Raw genomic sequence first — 21,112 nt, 5'->3', positions numbered from 1 at the left:
ATCTCTTCATGGAGCACAGCTGCTGTAGTACTGAAACAGAAGCAGAAGGGACGAGCTATGTAGTTTTGAACAATGAGTGCTCCAAGGCATTCAGAGTGCTCTGAATCCAGCTACAATCTTGGAATTTAAATTTAAAGACAATGCAAATGATAAAACGGTTTCAGTTTAAGCCAAACTAATTTTTAGCATCGGTAAGGTTCTGCTTAGAACTCATTTTAGTCTAATCCTACCATTATTACACTTTCTAAACAACAAAATTTTGGAGCAGAATGTCAAAAATCGGACTGTGCCGCCTTCCCCCAAAGCCCTTTACAATAGAGCCAAGAAACATTAACGTAAAACTTGGGGACACTGCTAAAAGTTACAAAAAGATCTTCAGTTATTCCACTCAAAATTGGCCGCTTCTTCCGACCTTAATTGAATGTGTATGGCCACCCTCACAGCCAGCTGGTAGCAATATAAAGATGTCAATCCGATTTCACCCCAAAGCCTAATACCTTGAAATAAACCAAAAATCGCAGCAATTCCCACTAAATGGGCCAATAACTGGAGCCAAGTAACCCCTCTCTGCCGAATCCCCAGGGAAGGGTGAAGTGTTCTGTACTCCAATTGCTCCTCACAAGGAATTTCCAAATCTTTCCTAATGATAACAATTATACATCTGGTGACTGTGACCTGTTCCTGGCTGGAATTCGTGCAGGCCTCGCTCCCATCATTAATTATGCAAACAGCGAGAACGGGGAGACCATTTAACCGTATGCGAGAGGAGTGCAAATCTGCCGGATGAGGGAGGAGTACGACCCAGGTATCTCCCCGCTGTACTATCTGCTAGGCCGTATTACGGGGCCTTGTTAACGCTCTCGGTTTGGAGAACAGATGCTCCATGAAAATTGCACGAGCCCCGAGACCGAGCACGTGTGCCGGCTTCATACAAAACATGCGGCACAGAGACAGACGCACATTAATCATTTAATACAGTGCTGGAGAGAGGCAAGGAAGGAGCCAAGCTGTCGGGATTCTTGCAGCATACCGGTTATGTTTTTATAAGTCCCGCTGACCCCTCAAGCAACAAAACAAAAAGCCGATGGTGGGATTGGACGGCAGTCAAGACTTGGCGAGCGCATAAGAAAAGCCCTATGGCGCTCTACGGAGAGGAGAAATAAATTACGCTACTTTATTATGTCCACATCCCGGGCTGGACAAAGCCCAAAAACAAGTCATTTACTGCCCTCGTCAACGTTTTTGTGGGTGATCTGTAATAAATCACTTCTAGGCCCCCAACGTTTGCCTTTGCTTATGGCGAGGACTTTAGCAGAGTCACCGATTCCTACATCCCAAATTGTAGGGATATTGCAATTTTGGCGAGTCAAGAACATGTCCCATAACGCAACAGCTGCAAGTTTCTATAAGTACTTCCGCTGTCAGAGGGCTGCAGGTTTTTGACAATTTTCTGGGATGGGAAGTTAAAGCAGGTTTCCAACAGATAGAGGAGTACGCAAAACTGCTAAATAAATGCGTTTACGTCTTTGTTGAGCCCCTTTCGGGACATATAGGGCAATACTAATAGAGGTGGCGATATGGATAGAAGAGCAAGATAGGAAAAACTAGAGTTGTGCAAGTCCTGATGAAGGGCTGTACTGCTCACAGTTGTGTGTCTGTGGATGGGCCCTATGCATTGCCTTTTGGATATATAGTAACACTCTGTATATGTATTCGAGTCTTGAGACCTTCTATAGCAGTGGTTCTCAACCTGTGGGTCGTGACCCCGGCGGGGGTCGAACGATCAAAACACAGGCGTCTCCTAAAGCCATCTGAGCCACGATTTTATTGCATTTTTTGGCACGAATACAATATTCTTGTACATGGTTTGGGGTCACCGCAACATGAGGAACTGTATTGCGGGGTCACAGTATTATACTGTTCTATAGGGACATGTTCTGTATGGATTGTGTTTAGGAAAGCACACAGCTGTATGATGCTACAAAGAAAACTTTATTATTGAGAGGAGCATGTACAAGAAACTCCCACAAGTGCGCATGTGTAATAAAAACCTTCTTCCAAGACTCAAAACGAACCAGAAAACCTTCGATTGTGCTTACTATGAATACAGCAGGGCCCCTCCATTGTGAAGAGATCTACAACAGAAGGTGTGAAAAGTCCAGCTACAACCCTGGAATCTAATTTTTTGTCCTGCTGCTCCATGTAGATATTGAAGCGCATCTTATAGTAAATCCCGAACATGGTCTGCAGCTTTACATGGTCATATCTGCTGGAAGACTTCCTTTAAAAAGGAAAATAATCACAGCAATAACATAAAATACGTCAATTAAAAATAAAAAAATTCCTAAAACGTAAATCTCTTCTTGATCCAACAACTTGAAGAGTTAACGTTTTATGGTTTTCTCTAAAGAACATTTCAATGCTTATTACGTTAATTGCCCAGCTAACCACCCCCTGTGCTCGCCAGCTGTTACACTGTGCAGCAGCATATGCAGCATTACACTAGGGCTGAGGTGTATATAGACAGGACATGCTGTATATAGACAGGACATGCTGTATATAGACAGGACATGCTGTATATAGACAGGACATGCTGTATATAGACAGGACATGCTGTATATAGACAGGACATGCAACACTTTTTAAGCATTTTCTCTGGAGAGAATCTACAATTCCTCAATGAGTGTGTCGACAGAAGCCAAAATCACTGCCCCGCTTGTTATTATACTGAAGCCCAGTGTGGAGGGGAATAGTTCTGTAACCACAATATCCTCCCACACGACGCACAGAACAAAATGTGTACGTCTGGGGACGCCACCTACTCGATAACGGAAAAGCCGCTTCAAGCTCAGAAATCAGTAAAATCTCAGACACCGGTTATAAAACGTATCATGTAACTGGTGAAAGCGGCAAGTGCCGAGATCAAAGCTGCCCCGTGTTAGAGAAAAATAAGATTTTCTTCACTATATGGACGTTTCAGCTTCTTGAGATCCAATACTTCAGGAGGATAACTATATAAAACATATTATACTTATACTGTTATAGTTTGCCGTGGTTCACCACTGATCATGTGACTCCCTGGGAAGCAGGACTCAGGACTTCCTGTGACGTCGCATGTCCTGCTGTTTTCCAGTGAATGGAGTTAAAGCAGTTTTATGCACAATGCAAATTAGGCCCTATCCACATATTGCTCCCAGAGATTAGCGGAGCAGCCGATCTAGTAAGGCCGGGCTGCTATGAAGCTGATGGAAATTGCCAAGTCTGGTACCCCTGTTCTCGTGACATGTAGGGGTCTCATCACCGTAAACCCCACCAATGAGCGAGTTGGTGCCGAACTAGTTTCTCCTGTAATACTGTATGTGTGCAACCACTCTGAGATAACCATTCCCAAATGGTTATGCTGGAGGGGTGTGCCAAATACATCCACATACCCCCCTTCAACCACCGATATGGGAGTGGCGATGATGCAGGGAGTGTTTACAAAGTAAGGACTGCACAGCCCCCCTAAATCTACCGATGGAGACAGGACGTCACATAAAGTCCTCAGTTTTACTGCTGTTAAACACCAAAATTGAACAGGGCAAGAATAAGGATGACCCTATAAGGGCTCTATACGTACCCTGTTTGTTATAAGTAGTTCACCCCTTTAAGCCACTTGATAAACATTGCCTTTTCTATTATGTGAATACATCATCCATATGAAAAAATATTTGTCTACATAGTTCGACTACAAAACAAACCCTAAGTAGTCAGAACCTGCAGGTCACCCTCTTTTTTTTTTATCACATCCAAAGAGGTAGAATTCTTCTATGAAAGTGTTTCTTTTACTGTTCCAGCCTACACACAACATGAAGACACAATTATATATATTATAACCATGTGACCACCAATCACAATAAAAGGCCACTTGTCATGTATGTACAGGAGACGTCCTGCGGCTTTGTCAAGTACCTACTTCTCGTCACACATAGGCCGGTAATGTGTTGCTTACATCCTATTGATCAATTGACAACACGATGACGTGCTTTGTGGGGAGGGGGAAGACTGCAATGATTCATAAATGATGGATAATGGCCATATCCTATACGTTAAGCAATATTTAATGGTGAGGGGGGGGGGGGACCCACACCACAACGACGCTCGGAAAAAATTCATCAGGAATGAGGAATGGCACAACAACAAGGAAACAGTAGATTAACTGTCCAGCGAGAAAATAATAAAATTACCATAAAACAACATATAAAGCTTAGGCCTCCACCTAGTGGTAGCAGTGATGATTACACACAATCTTCAAGAACATTCATACTCGATATATAATTATTCTGTCAAGAAATTGAAAGCAAAACCTTTGAAGTCAAATATAAAAATACATTTTTTTTTAGTCTGTGTCCAAATCTTAAAAATATAATGGCTTCAGATAATAATAATTGCCTTTTGGCACCGCGTATGAAATCCGGCGTCACAAAAATTCAAAGTGAAATATAATATGCTGTACAGCAGCTGAGAACATGGCACAGCGATTACAGAGTCACAGTAAGAGGACATGTTCTTTTACAGGAAATTGCAGAGTTATTATTATTATTTTTTTTAATAATGAAAGCCTCCGGCGCTGAAGGTGCATTGTCTACTATACAAAGTTTTGCCAGTGTCACTTTCTATAGCTCAGGCCTCATGCACACCACCCTGTACTAGGCTGTGGGCAGCAGGAGTTGATGGGACCTTTTAAAATTAAAAGGTACATTTAGGATGGTGCGAGTTATAGGAAACCACCGGTGGCCGGTTCCGCTAATGTATAGTAGTATAGCCCGTTAGGGCTAATTCGTTCATGATCCAGAACATTTATACATTTTAATTCCCCTAATATGCAAATTTTTTAAGGAAGCTACTGGGGCGTGGAGTAGACGGAGCTGAGGCTACTCCACGCCCCAGTAGCATTGGTAAGGTGCATCTTCAGCGCGCGGCAACGAGGAGCTGAGCTCACATGTTTGCAGAGCCGGGTTCTGCACATTACGCAGAGAACAGGCAGCCAGCTGCACAGTTTCGGCCCTGAAGACTTAGCTACTGCGCATGCGCAGAACCCAGCTTTACAGGCGGTGTGTGCAGCTACTAGGAGCTGTGCGCTGAAGATGCATTGGTAGGCGGAACGCAAGAGGCCACTGGGGAGTGGAGTAGCCGCACCGTGTAGCCTCAGCTCCGGCTACTCCACACCCCAGTAGCCTCTTTAGAAAATTTGGATATTAGGGTAATTAAAATGTATAAAAGCTCTGGGCCACAAACTAATTAGCCCTAAAAAGAGCTATACTAGTAAACATTAGAGGAACCTGCCACCGGATCTACCTTTAATCCTTGCAACCATAGAGGGTGGAAAATAAACCTTTAAATTGATACCCATACAGTATATACTTATTGATGGAAAAATTAAAGTATTTAAAGGGAGTCTACCATATACCGTTATAATCTGCTGGCAGCAGGTTGTAAAGAAATGCTCTGTCATTCCTAACATACTTTTAGGGATGTCCGTTAAGCCATTTCTGAGATATTCGCAGTTTAATCTGTATGCAAATTAGGTATTTGGTGTACCTGGGGCACTGCTATTCCCACCTAAATACCTTTGTTTTCACCTCAGTGTCACCTCATGCCTCTCACAAAACCAAAATATTCTTCTGGGTAATGATCCAGGCAAGAATAGCAGTGTTCCAGCTGCTGTGCCCCTTTCAACACCTCATTTGCATAAGGATTCACATGGGAATGTATATGTAGAGTTGAATATGGCCACATAGCTCAGTGAAGACAATATATTAAAATATATGGGATACTTATAGTAGGTTCCATATCAACACATCAGTTTACGTTCAGCATCCCATAGACCCCAGGACCCCGATGCCATCTATAGGAGGCAATAATAGGAAAAGGTGGTAGTAATAAATAGGGTAAGCAAGAGAAACAAATGCAAATAGGAAATGGGGGACATTCATACTATAGAAAGGCAGCCATGTATGTAGGCTTCTTCCCATGGTGCATTGCTTTAGGAATGAATTAGCATACTCGTATTACTATAAACTAAAGTAGACACCCATCTGTATAGACTGAAGTCTCAGAGGCGGACGAGATGCCACAATCACTTAATTCCATACATTGTACAGCCATTAGCAATAGTAACCACAATCATCGTCCACTGGGTGGCAGCACAGGCAGGTGAAAGACTCCTGAATAGATGTAAACATTGTATCTTATAACATGCAACAAAAAACATAAAACATCAAAGTAAAATGATAAAAGATTAAAGAAAATCTACCATCAAAATCAAGCCTGATAAACCAGGGACACTAACTCAGAGCACCGTCACTGTGGTAACCTTCTTATATTTGTTACCCGTGGTCTCTTTCCTTCCAAAATCAACTATTAAAGTTACGCAAATGAACCAGAAAGGCACTGAGGAGACGTTATCAAAACCCCGTCCTATAGCTTCATAGGCTGTTACACTGTGCAAGGAGCACTTGCCACCTCCCAGTGTGAAATTACAGCAGTACACACAGTATCTGGATCTATGAGTAAGTGTCCCTGGTTTATCATGATGGACTTTAATCCTAAAGTTCATTTATGGAAGCAACATCACAATTCACTTACAGAAAATACATGACAAATGTATATATTATTGTCAATCTGGGGTGATTATCACGTGATAATATGATAAGTATCCATCAGACAGTCTTATCTATACATATAAACGTACAGAGGGAAGATTAAATAAAAAAGATATTCACCACATAAAACAATCACGTTGCTTTTCTATAATACAAATAAAAATTCTGAATTAAGCCGAAAGTGGCCACTAGGGGGCATATAAAAACCATGTCAAAGTAGTGTGTACAGAGGCACATTATAGGGATAGGCTCTATATCACCCTTTACAGTCATGAAGACTTCAGGCCTTGTTCACACTACGCACTACACGGAATATGAAAGAGGAAAGGGTTATAATGTACAGATATAATACAAATCATTACCATCCATCCATCAAGGGCGTATTCCTAAACCCCCCAAAAACACGGATCTGAACAATAGAAGAAAGGTGAAACCCAGATCTTTGACTGCAAATGTGTATATTGTGAACACCAAAAACCTCTCTAGAAGACCACCCCCCTAAAAGATTTTTCCAGGGTCCGATTATTTTTTTCCCACTATAATCTAAGGAAGCCTAGCTTTCCCAACCCCCCCCCCCCCATGAGCAAACCACCTCTTTAAAATACCAATTTTCTGGTCCCTATCAGCCGGTCTGCTCAAAGAGGTTCTACTGTATTTGCAAAATCAGCCTCTACAACACAGTCTATAGACACAATATTAAGGGCTGCCAACAGGACGGGCCGCGGCCTCACAGTAAATATTACAGCTATTAATAGAAGCTTTACCAGAAGGGTAACCGCGATCTAAAGATGATGAAATCCCAGCTCTGCGGGAACACCCAGGTGACAAACCGAGGGGAACCAACACCCCCCCCCCCTGCCCCAAATCTAGGATTATACAGACTTAGAAGACAGGAAGAAAGTCTTCAGTGTGATCACCATTCATGAGCCTCACAGATCCTGCACTTCAAGTCTTGCAAGATTTGGTAAGAAAGGAACAATTTTGCACTCGACTTCTTTCCCGTCTTTCAGGAAGTTTAATTACCTGGGTGAATAAGTGTTTGGGACACGGAGGGAAGATGTACGAAGGGTTCATGGAGTTACCACTCCCCCCACGTTATAATCGTATAAAGCCCCCCACTCTGAAAGACCACAAGCACCTGCTGTGAGTCCATGGTCCGGGTGTGTTTGGTTTGAGGAACGTGACAGTTGTCAAGTGAAGAATTCCGGAAATCCTACAGGGGAAGCCGGCGACATGACATATACAATGTATGAGGTTTCACGAGATAATCTGGATGATATTACATTATAGTGTATCCAAAGCAGCCATGTAACACTGAAACATAATCTCTATAGATCATAAAGGGGACAATGAACTGCAATCCACAAAGAATCCAAGAGGCTCCCCTGTTCTAAAATGTATCTATATCCCCTAAAAGAGAGAGCGGAAGAGAATTCAGTGACTCCAAGTGTATAAAACAGGGTACAGAAGAGCAGACTATAGCGGCGTCTTTACTTTGTGATATGTGGAAGTCTAAACTCTTGGACCCCACAAACTGCATGTTCCTGGATATTATTTGGGACTACAACTTTCAGAATGTCTGATCCAATGCAGAGATGTGGACACACATTGCGCGGCTATTTGATAAAACCCTATACGAATGCAAATTTTGTGGGGAATTACATGAAAAAATTTAGCTATGGGTGACCCTTAGTGACACGTTTATGCGTGTCCCCGACCTTAGAGTCAAACAGGAGTCAAAGCAAATGATTAACGCGTGCTAATAGGTTTATCAGAAGAGCTTACAGGTACTGAGCCGGACGTATGACCTCTACACTGCTAAGCCAGTTACAGTCCACGCTCAGCAGAGCCGTATCCATTAAAGGGTTTGTCCAGAGGTGGAAAAACATGGCTGCTTTCTTCCACAAACAGCTCCACCCCTGAATATGGCTTGTGCTGGTATTACAGCTCAACCGTATAGAGATTAAATGGAACTTGGGAAATACCCATATCCATAATAATGATAATAATCTTTATTTATAATATCGCCATCATATTCTGTAGCACTTTACAGATCATTCGGGACATATACAAATAAAGAAAACAATTGAGTAAGAACTCAGCCATATGAAACAACCAGGGTGAGGTCCCTACTCGCAAGAGCTTACAATCTATGTGACATGATTTTCAACCTCTGGACAACCCCTTTAACTCTCACCTCTACTGTCTGTTCTAGCATATTCCTCAGTAGTTTTAGAGAATCATTCTCTGCATTAGGTTGTTCTTGAAATGGAAAAATAAATGAACAATGGGGGAAGGGGGGTGCTTTACCCTGACCAATACTTCCTTACAGACTTTGATCATTGATATACATGATGCAAGGAGTCCCTGCACACTGAAAGCTGTAGGAACTCCTTGTATCATGTATAACTCTGATGCTTGGGTTCCTGACCCTGGAGCATTATTCAGTCTGAGAAATGCACTCACCATACTGTCTGTGGCGGGCTGTGGTCTAAAAGCAAAGTCACCCCTTCCCCCGGTAGTCATTTTACTACATAAAGACACTGATATATGAATGCCAATGCATACACAAATACTAGTGATTAAAATTAGTGGCGAGTTGAATGAGTCTAAGAGAACTTCCGAAACTAACAAAAAAAAAAATTGACACAGCTAATATGATTATTTAAGTCATTAACCCCTCCGTGTCTAAGCCATTTTAGACCTTTAGGACCAGACCTGATTTTTAAAATTTGCCCTGTGTCATTATAGGAGGTTATAACTTTTTGACACTTTAACATATCCAGGGGATTTTGAGATTGTTTTACCGTCACACATTGTACTTCAAAGTAATATTCAAATTTTGATGATATCTTTTGTGTTAAGTTATGAAAAAAACTTAAATTTGGCAAAAATTTCTAAAAATTCTTCATTTTCATAGTTCAAAATGTTCTGCTTTTCAGGCAGATAGTCATAGCACCCAAGTAACTTTATAACTAACATTTCCCGAATGTCTGCTTTATATCGGCATAGGGTTTTATGCATCTTCTCTCTTTTCTAGGTTGTCAGGAGGTTCAGAATTTTGGGAGCAATTTTTCTCATTTTTATGAAAAACGCCAAAACCCTTATTTAGAGCCACCTCCTCAGCTTTAACTGACTCTGAGAGGCCTAAACAGCAGTAAACCCCCATAAATCATGCCATTTTAGAAACTACACCCCTCAATGTGTAAAAAATCAACTTTAAGAAATATGTTAACCCTTTAGATGCTTCACAGTGGTTAAAACAAAATGGAGGTCTAATTTACAAGCTGTCATTTTTTTTAGACAATATATTAATTTTGGCCAAAAATTAAACCGTCACAAAGTATTAAATTACAAAAAACTCCACAAAGTTTGATACCCAATGTCTCCCGAGTATGAGGATGCCCCATATGTGGTGGTGACTGCTGTACGGGCGCACGGCCGGGCATAGAACGGAAGGAGGCGCCATTCAGAGCAGATCTGCAATGTCACATTGTACAGGCTATAAAATGTTAATTTTTTTGTAATTTGGACATATGGGGGATTCTTTTTTTGTGGATGAGATCCACTTTTCAGGTACATCATTTACGGGGGGCTCAATAGCCAATAATCAGATTTTATTAACTCTTTCATGGTGATGGTTAAAAAAATAATTAATTCTTGTTTATGGTTTTTAGCATTTTTTTCCTCGGACGTTCACCGTACCATAAAAATAATGTGTTATCTTTATTCTACGGGTCATCACGATTACGGCGATACCCCATTTATATGGCTTTTTTATGGTTAACTTGTTTTGCAGAATATAGAACTCATTTTGTGAGACATTTACTTGTTTTTGTATCACCATGTAACAATGGGCAGAACATTTATATTTTTTTGTTTACAGCGCTGGTTTAGAGCTTATTTTTTGCGGGACAAGCTGTACTTATTCTTGGTATCATGTTGGGGTACATTTTACTTTTTGATCACTTTTTATGCACTTTTTATGCGGTCAGATGTGAAAATTTAATAATTTTTGTGAGGTTTTTTTGTGTTTTTTTTTTACGGCGTTCACCGTACGGGTTCAGTGACCATTTTATTTTATTTGACGGGTTGTTACGGACATTGTGATACCCAATATGTTGTGGTTTTTTTTGTGATTTTCACTTTTTTTATGTTTTATATGATTACTGCATGGGACGGGACTTAAGGGGACTTTTATTCTTTTTAAATCATTTTTTTTTAGTTGCACCTTTTTTTTAAACTTTTTTTTACTGTTTTATTTTGTCCCAGGGTGGGACATGAACAAGTGATCATTTGATCACTTGTTCATTGTAATATGCTGCAATACTAATGTATTGCAGCATATGACATAGTCAGCCTATGCATTCTGCACAGTGCACGATCTTAGCAGGCAGCTGCCATAGGCAGCCCAGGGGACCTGATCGTGCCTCTAGGTTGCCATGGCAATGATCGGCACCTCCGTGCCCTGCACGGAGGGTGCCGATCGACGCGCCAATACACCATAGACGCCGCGGTCACTATGACCGCGGCGTCTATAGGGTTAAACAGTCGGGATCGCGATAGTCGCGATCCCGGCTGTTACTGCGGGATCCCAGCTACCGCGTACCACTGGGATCCCGCGGCGATCGCAAGGGCTCTGCTTCTGAGCTCGGGCGATCGCCATGACGTGATTCTACGTCAAGGTGCGGGAACTACCCGCATCCTATGACGTAGAATCACGTCAGGGTGCGGGAAGGGGTTAAGACCCTAATAGGCCCAGCGCTAAGGAGGAATAAAAACAAACAAACAATCACTAAAACATAAAACACGCTTTTGCTGAACAGAAATCATTGTAATGCACAGATCCCCATTCAATACTTTCACTGCCTGCTTAGACCTCAGTCACATACCACCATGCACAATGCTCAGATCTGGACACTAGAAGCATCCAAAACAAAATAAAACTGCAACCTACAGTCACATATAAAAGGGAAATAAAAGAAGATTTCCAAATAAAAGGAGATTTCCCACTTACTCTGTCTTTGTCGTCAGCCACATCACACAGTATGTCATCCAGATCCAGGATCCCTCCGTCCCCATGTTCTAGTCGGTGAACTTGTATCCAATAATTATGGTCCTGTCCAAAGAAATAAAAAAGAATATGTATAAGGATACATCAAAATCCATCATGATAATCCAGGGGCACATACTCATAGATCCAGACACTGACTATAGTATCTTCTTATACTTGTTATCCATGGCCTCCTTCCTTCCAAAAACAACTTTTAAAACTAGGATAATGAGCCTGAAGGTCTCTGGGGAGGGTGTTACCGGTGTCCCTCTATGTAGTATTTACACAGGCTGTTACACTGTAAAAGAGCACTTACACTTCCAACTGTATGTGTACAGCAAGCAGAGGGAGTGGGAAGTGCTGAGGGAGTACAGGGGAAGTGGAGACAGTGTAACATCCAGTAATGCTCCAGCAATGAGGGGCTCTGGAAACGCCCACTCCTAACTGGCTCATTAGCAGAATTATAAAAGTTTATTTTAGAATGAAGGAAATCATGGATAACCAATATAAGATTACCGTAAGTGAAAAATAAAACTTCTGTTTATTTCATACAAGATAAAAACATGAAAATGGTACCATCGCAGGGAAGGGGGCCTGACGAGTTTCGAACAAAAACAAGTTCTTAATCATAGCCCAAGCACATAAAGGTACGTGACAGGTTATATACTTTTTAAAATGGAAGTAGACAAAATACACATCATTGATTGCGGCAGTGGCAACAGGCGGAGACAATACATGCAAACATGAGTATATGTGTAGAAACAAAGAATAACGAGCATTGGAAATAGTTGTAAATAATTCATATATATACATAAGATTCTTCCTTTGATTTAGAACATTGGGAACTCTAGTGAGAATCCAATAGGCTTCCCTATTACGCTTTAACCCAATCCCCTAATCTTTTGGGGCAGGGTACCTGTTTTATAGGGGTAATGCCATAAGAAGATATATGCCCAGTTTTGCAATTAATAAATGTACGGATCTTGTACTTATTTGTGTAAATTGAAGTGACAAATGTGGTTCTTTTGTATATATTTACATAGTGTGCATTGGGAAGCTGCACATCCGTAGCTCTGCAAGTCAATGATAACCAGGAATTATGTCGATCAGTGTAGGAAAATAAATTTTGGAGATAGCATGTCTCCTAAACTCAAAGGTGAGCTGGAAACCCTCTCTTTATGTGTATACACAACAATTTTTGCTATTGGTAAGTATACCTGGTTTATCAGGCATGACCCTAAAGGTGATGGTGTCACCTCCACTAATTTTTGCATGGATGATCAAAAAAAAAAAAAAAAAACTCTTACAATAAGAAAAATGCAAGCAAAAAAAAAAAAAAAAAAAAAAACACAAGTAAATATTTTAAGTGTCATCTACCACCAGGATGAAGGGTTGTAAACCAAGCACACTGAAATACTGGTGTGTGCCCCCTTTGGCAGGATCTGATCTTCTTTTAGCTTTTTGAGCCCTTACGAAATAAAGCTTTATGCAAACGAACCTGAGGGGCTTCTGGCTCCATAGGTGTTAGCCCCTCAGGTCCATTTGCATTATTTTTAAAGAATTTTTATCTTAAAAACAAGGGCATAAGAAGAGCAGATCATGCTACAGGGGGCACACACCAGTATGTCAGAGTGCTTGGTTTACAATCCTTCATCCTGGTGGTAGATGTCCTTTAAACAAGCACTCTGCAAGCCATTCACCCTGCTCGCCGTGTGCTAAAATAAAACACATGGAGAACAGCCATATGTATAAAAACCAAAAACTTTTAGAACAGACTGGAAAGGGCAGACCTATAATTTGCTTCCCCAAACTCTGGTGAACAGCGCAGCTCGGTTCCTGTTCTACACAGATGTCGGTTAACAAGACCAGACAAGTAATGATCACAGCTCGTCTTACAGGAAGTAAAACACTAAAAACATCCAAAAGTAGACGACGGCTTTAGGACTATGGGAAATTATAGGTTAACTTAAAACGAGATTATTGTTGTGCTCGAAGAGGTTATCCGGGCGCAGCGGGGAGAAGCGGATTCTGATGGCAGGGGTCCTCAAACCTGAAGGCTTGCAATCCGGACGCAACGACATATGTTTTGCGTGGTTTACCTGAAAAATCACATGATGATGGATATTGCATTTCAAAAACAGCAGCATGTGAACACAGCCTAAAACTATATCGGTTAAAGCCTCCATCACACACACACCTAACATAGCCACATATACTGTCATGCCAAACACGTTGGAGGTGTTGTTCCTTCAGCCTGATGAAGGACAAGAAGACTTTTTATGATGTGCCATGACATCAACCAGAGGTATTCAACGCTGTTCAAGGTTGTGGGTACTAACATCCATCGTCTACCAATGATGAGGCTCATTCACACTTGTAGAGAGAGGATATTTTATTCTCTGTGGACCCTCATGCCACAGGTAAAAATATGATTGTTTTAGCAGTTCATGAGATGCTGTGCTGAGGCATTATGGGATTGATAGAACAGAGAAAGAAAGATATGAAAACCTATGCAATGCACTGTAAAAAATCAGAAGAGGGCTGCAGGGATCGAAAAATAGAAAAATGGGTTTTTACTGGACTCCTTTCATTTTCAGGTGTCAAAAGAACATAATAATCTTTCTCCTTATCGATGCTGTAGACATGCAGCGAACATGGGGAGGGGGTGCAGAATAGACTAGTAGGACCAGAGGTCGCACTAACATTTTTCCAGAAGGGTAAAAATACTCCTCTCACCATTTTTGAGGAGTATTTTTACCCGAGGAGGAGTATGAAAATTTCGGTAGCACACTGCGCACACACTACACTCGCACACTGCGCACACACTACACTCGCACACTGCGCACACACTACACTCGCACACTGCGCACACACCACACTGCGCACACACCACACTGCGCACACACCACACTGCGCACACACCACACTGCGCACACACCACACTGCGCACACACCACACTGCGCACACACCACACTGCGCACACACCACACTGCGCACACACCACACTGCGCACACACCACACACTACTCACACATACAGAACACAGCACACACTACTCACACATACAGAACACAGCACACACTACTCACACATACAGAACACAGCACACACTACACACACATACAGAACACAGCACACACTACTCACACATACAGAACACAGAACACAGCACACACTACTCACACATACAGAACACAGCACACACTACACACACATACAGAACACAGCACACACTACACACACATACAGAACACAGCACACACACACACACTACTCACACATACAGAACACAGCACACACTACTCACACATACAGAACACAGCACACACTACTCACACATACAGAACACAGCACACACTACTCACACATACAGAACACAGCACACACTACTCACACATACAGAACACAGCACACACTACTCACACATACAGAACACAGCACACACTACTCACACATACAGAACACAGCACACACTACACACACATACAGAACACAGCACACACTACACTCACACATACAGAACACAGCACACACTACACTCACACATACAGAACACAGCACACACTACACTCACACATACAGAACACAGCACACACTACACTCACACATACAGAACACAGCACACACTACACTCACACATACAGAACACAGCACACACTACTCACACATACAGAACACAGAACACAGCACACACTACTCACACATACAGAACACAGCACACACTACTCACACATACAGAACACAGCACACACTACTCACACATACAGAACACAGCACACACTACACTCACACATACAGAACACAGCACACACTACACTCACACATACAGAACACAGCACACACTACACTCACACATACAGAACACAGCACACACTACACTCACACATACAGAACACAGCACACACTACACTCACACATACAGAACACAGCACACACTACACTCACACATACAGAACACAGCACACACTACTCACACATACAGAACACAGCACACACTACTCACACATACAGAACACAGCACACACTACTCACACATACAGAACACAGAACACAGCACACACTACTCACACATACAGAACACAGCACACACTACTCACACATACAGAACACAGCACACACTACACTCACACATACAGAACACAGCACACACTACACTCACACATACAGAACACAGCACACACTACACTCACACACAGAACATTACACCTACAATTACACACTCACCCGTCCGGATCTGCGGGCAGGTAGAGATGGAGCAGGACAGGGAGCAGCAGCCCCGCTGTCGACAGGTATCGCGGGGCCTGCGCTCTCTCTCCGGAGCGCTGATGACACAGATCACTGTGTCAAGTGTCGCGCTGAGCGGTCCGGCGCGCGCTGTGATCGCGCGACATTTACCTCTTTTGCAGCGCGCGCCGAGCCGCTCAGCCTGCGCGCTGCAAGGAATAATTGCCAAGCGTAACTTTACGCATGGCAATTATTTTGGGGGGTAATGGCGCCTCATCACGCGTCTATGACGCGTGGTGAGGCGTTAATGCGACCTCTGAGTAGGACCATGTGGTTTTTAAGAGTTCATGTGGAAAAACTTCCAGGCTGCTCATTTTCAGGACCACAAAAATGAAGTGCACAATCATTACTGCAGATCTTCAACTTTCACCGAAGGAGAAATGACCACAAAGCTGCTGATGCTGCAAAACTTAAAAATTCTACATGAATTATCTGCCGGCAATACAGGCCCTAACCACACACACACACACACACACACACACACACTTTGTGGACAACATAGAAAATAAGAGGGCATATAATATTGTTATACAGTACAACTGCAAGACTCAAACCTCATAATACCCTACATTAATTCAACAGCCCCCCACCCACCCCAAAATTTAAAAAAAATAAATAAATAAATTTAAATAGCCATAGTAGAAATACCATATATCTTCTAAGCTCCGTCACCCCCTGCACTTTTTCCACATAGGGCACCCTGCGCTCTAATCCGGGCCGTCACAGTTCGGCCATGGTAAATTAGAGACCTCAGCAGTCACAGGACCTATGTTGTCGCCTATCCCACTCCTAAAGCCACTGATTGCAAGTAGTAACATGACCAATTTACTGCAAGTTCAATCAGCAGCGTACAGAGCAAGAATGGGGCGTTGCTAAGAATAATAAAGATCATTATCCATATTGAGCAAAAATATTATATACACAGGTGCATGGCACATTAAAGGGCATCAACCACCAGGATGAAGGAATGTATGCAAATAAGCCTGAGGGGCTCCAAGTTCCATAGGTGTTAAAGGAGCCTGGAGCCTCTCAAGCTTATTTGAATACAGTCTTATATACTGCTGGTAGATGTCCTTTAAATAAGAGCTGTGCACCTGTGTGACATCACATGACCAGAGATACAAGGAGCCATGCGCCTACGTGACATCACACGACCAGGGGCATAGCGAGCCATGCGCCAGTGTGACATCACTAGACCAAGGATAACGAGCCGCACTGCATCACATGACAAGGATATATCAAGCCATGCACCTGTGTGACGTCACATGACCAGGGATATAATGTGCCGTGTACCATCTTAGGTCCTAATGCTTTTTTTTTTTTTAGGGCGACAGGTCCTCTATAAGGGTGCGGACACGTTCAGTTTTTCAGATGCAGTTGTTAAAGCCAAAAGCAGGGGTGGATGATAAAGGGTGAAGACATAATTGAAAGGTGCTGCTCCTCCTGCACCTTCCTTTACTCCATTCCTGGTTTGGGCATCAAAAACTGGACGAGTGTCCACACCGTAAACAAAAAGTTTTAAAGGGGTTCAACACTAACACATGTTTTAAATCTTGACAAGCAAAAAAATATATATATATCTGTAATACAAGTTAGGTGTCCCCCGATTCCCCAGCACCATTTCCAGCAATTTATATAATGGATATTTTTCTTTTGGTTGCCATGGTAACATCCAAGGATACGTAGATATCTGTATGAAGGTAATTTCGATCACTCCTCTTCTATAGTAATATACAGAACACTTTATTACATGTGTGGGAATTACAAGGTTCCTCCTGGCAGCGAGAGATTACAGATAATTTATTCCTATTCTTCTAAATCTACCAGTCCATCGTTCCCATCCAAATCCTAGGTAATAATTCAGGCCTTCTACATAATACACAGAGAGAGTCAATGCTCAACCTACAGTATGACACAAAGTGTACTAAAGTGTTCTTAGTTTCCTCTAAAGCGAGAATTGTTGAAAAGCTGAGCTATAAAAGCCAGTAATCACAACCTGTAGACAGGGAAATTCACCCGAGATTAAAGCAGATTAAATACATTAAAACAGGACTTGACCCTTTGTTCCCCTAAACCCTCGAGTTATGCGCCTTATTAACCAAAAATACCACAGACTCCAAGACGTGTCCTTTCTACAACCCAAGACGTAAAAGAATGCAACACGGATCATAACATAGACACAAACACCTTTCACTGAAAAGCCATGTGAGATTATACAGGTAGTACTGCCCCATCTATTAGGACAGGAGCTGACAACCACTGGTGGCCACATTTTGGAATGGTATCCCCCATCATGCTTCAAAGATGGAATACGTATGTCCCAACTCATGTCGTATTACAGGTCAATATTGCTTATTCATTTATGGCACATAAAATCAATCAATGAACAAAACATCTGCATGTGCCTCAATACTGTCACAAATATGGCCCCCAAATACCAGATCAAAACCAAAACACAAGATGACCAGTCACACATATTCAACTTGGCTGAATATTACAATTTCTACCAAAAGAGTACAACAGGAGGCCAAAGAATTTTAATTTAAAAGGATCCTGTTAAAACTAATTCAAACATCTTTGAAATTCGCCATTATGCAGAACAACTATCCCTATATTGTTCCTCCCCATGCCAGTCAAGTTCCACAGCCTGTTCATAAGGTTAACTCAGCATCTGTGCATATTTCCGTTCTTCTAGCTCAGCCGCACCTCCAGCTTCCTGATTGACAAAGGGGCCTGCTTTCTCTTCAGCCGAATGAACATGGCTCTGCCACACCATTCACCCTGTGTGTGACTGTCTCTTGAAAATCAGCTACCTCATTCATCCTTCCCCTCAGGAATTCTCTTCACCACACAACCAGAGTCTCTCTTATTAATTGTTGAGGGAAGGGGGAAACAAGCTGGAGGTGTGGCTAAGGAAGGTCAACAACATGCCATATTCATCTCAAAGGAAAGATGATTGGACTTACACGGGTCATTGCATAGATAAGTACTTATTAACGGACTGTGGAATTTACAGGCATGGGGTGGAACTATATAGAGATCGTTGCACTGCACGATCTAGAAAACCGTGAGGAATTGATATAGAAAGTATATTGAAAAATTGTATAACTTCCTTTCACAAACCATATCAATTATTTGCTGAAAGTGGACAAGCCCTTTAACGTGGTTTAGTTTAACTGGCAGGATCTCTTTAAAATTCTGTCAAGCATTTTTGCTCATCTTTGCCATCATCTCAGTACTGGTTCTCAAAAAAAAAAAAAAAAAAATCAAGGAATTATTCAACACTTGAATCAGTATTTATATGCTATGGGATTCCTGTCTGCACTAGTAATCAGATTTTTAAAAAACTGAAAGTCGTACCTAGAAAATGTAAAGAAAATAGTCAATGACTGTGTATATATGAGATTGTGGATTTTGTAGTAGTCTTATCCCTTAATAGAATCAATACATAGCATGTATGTAAAGGGAATTCCATCTGCACTATTAATCAGATTTTCTTTCTAAAAACTGAAAGCAGCACTTCAAAATCTTAAGTAAATAGTAAATGATTGGGTAAATATTACATAGTGTTATAGGGAGAGACTACAACACCCTATACAATCAATACATAGTATTTATACATTACCGCATTCTTATCTGCACTTTTAATCAGACTTTCTAAAAAAATAAAAGGCAGCACTTAGAAAATCCAATGTAAATAGTTAGTACGATGTGTAAATATTAGGTCGTGTTCTAGGAAGAGACTACGACAATATACACAATCAATACATAGTATTTATATGTTACAGCATTCCGACCTGCACTATTAATCAGATTTTCTTTATAAAATCTTGAAAGCAGCACTTAGAAACCCCAGTGTAAATAGTTAATAATTGTGTAAATGTGACATTGTATATGTTGTAGTAGTTCATGTAACACAATCAATAGAGGTGTTCACCTTCCACTGAAGAGACTTGAGAGGATTAAGGGGAAGGTGTGTCCGGCTGGCGTCAGTGACATAACATCCCCCAATGATCAAAGACAGAAAAAAAAGATTCACAGAACTAAGTATGATGCACACAAATATTCCTTCTTCACTTGCAAGGATGATCATATTCAGAAAAGCTGCACATAATCTGCATTTCTTCCACGTTGGGTCACATCGACCTCCGCACATACAGACATCATTAATAGCAATGGGAAATTATTACTTTAAGGACCAAGCAACTGACTGTTCATAGGATAAACAGCTGAGATTTCCTGTACATGTCGTACAACTACATCTTATCACCCTCCATCAGTTTACTTTGTAAATTATGCAACGTAAATTCTATACAGTCTAACGTGTGCCTGGAAAAAGAGGAAAAGCCACATGAGAATTTTAAAAAGTGAATGAGATAGAAAGTCCAAAATCTAACACATATTATAATAGGACGAATTTAGGAAGTGCAAACCAGCAACCCATTACAGTGATTCTGACAAGCAAACTCTGTTCTTTTTGTGCATTTGGTCAAAATTAATTTTGTCTTTACATTAGACAGAGTAAGCTTACAGGCAGGCTTAATGCCGACAATCGGCCTCCTCGGCACCAAATTGTGTTGTATGTTGGTGCATCTTATAGTATTGAAATGGCCTCTACCAAAATCATCATTCCAATTCTTCCCCAATCTGTTGTCCGAGGAGTGACCCTTCTCAATCTTCTGATCCCAAGAATCCAATCGTTGTCTGAAATAAGTCCTCTGGCCCCTGGAAACCACAGGTCAGGAGAAGGACTAAAAACTTGAACACAACCCCTGAACCAGGAGTAAGTTTTTTTTTTATTCATATTTTTTTTTTTTTTTCAATAGTAAATAATTGTTTTAATGCACCGACAAGACCCTTTAAAAATTGATTGCTTTTTAATTTATTGGTTGGAAATTACCTTTAAAAAAGAAATTAAATACTAATTCACTATACTTCCATTGTTTACCATACCATTGGTTTTTTTTTCAGCCAGCCCTCTAAAAGACATGGCCCTGGATGTTTACCGTACATACTTTGAGTATAAACAGAGTTTAACACTGTACTCACCTATCCGGTGCCCCCTGTAGATCCTCTTTTTGCTTTGGATGCTCTGACGCCCCTTTGTACGTATCCAGCATCTCTAGGGGA

General features: G+C 41.5%; 1 protein-coding gene across 17 annotated transcripts in view; it reads right to left on the bottom strand.

The window, feature by feature from the left end:
* PARD3 (par-3 family cell polarity regulator) overlaps window positions 1-21,112 on the bottom strand; it is a 420,270-nt gene that overhangs the window by 352,830 nt on the left and 46,328 nt on the right. For all 17 annotated transcript variants that reach the window (XM_072154020.1, XM_072154026.1, XM_072154024.1 and 14 more), the window contains exon 2: window positions 11,662-11,763. In XM_072154020.1, the coding sequence (XP_072010121.1) occupies window positions 11,662-11,763 (102 nt within the window). The remainder of the gene's footprint in view (window positions 1-11,661; window positions 11,764-21,112) is intronic.

Source organism: Engystomops pustulosus, chromosome 5 (assembly GCF_040894005.1).
Source record: "Engystomops pustulosus chromosome 5, aEngPut4.maternal, whole genome shotgun sequence".
Taxonomy (NCBI): Eukaryota; Metazoa; Chordata; class Amphibia; order Anura; family Leptodactylidae; genus Engystomops; species Engystomops pustulosus.
The sequence above is the reverse complement of the archived record's forward strand: the minus strand, read 5'-3'. Positions and strand labels throughout refer to the sequence as shown.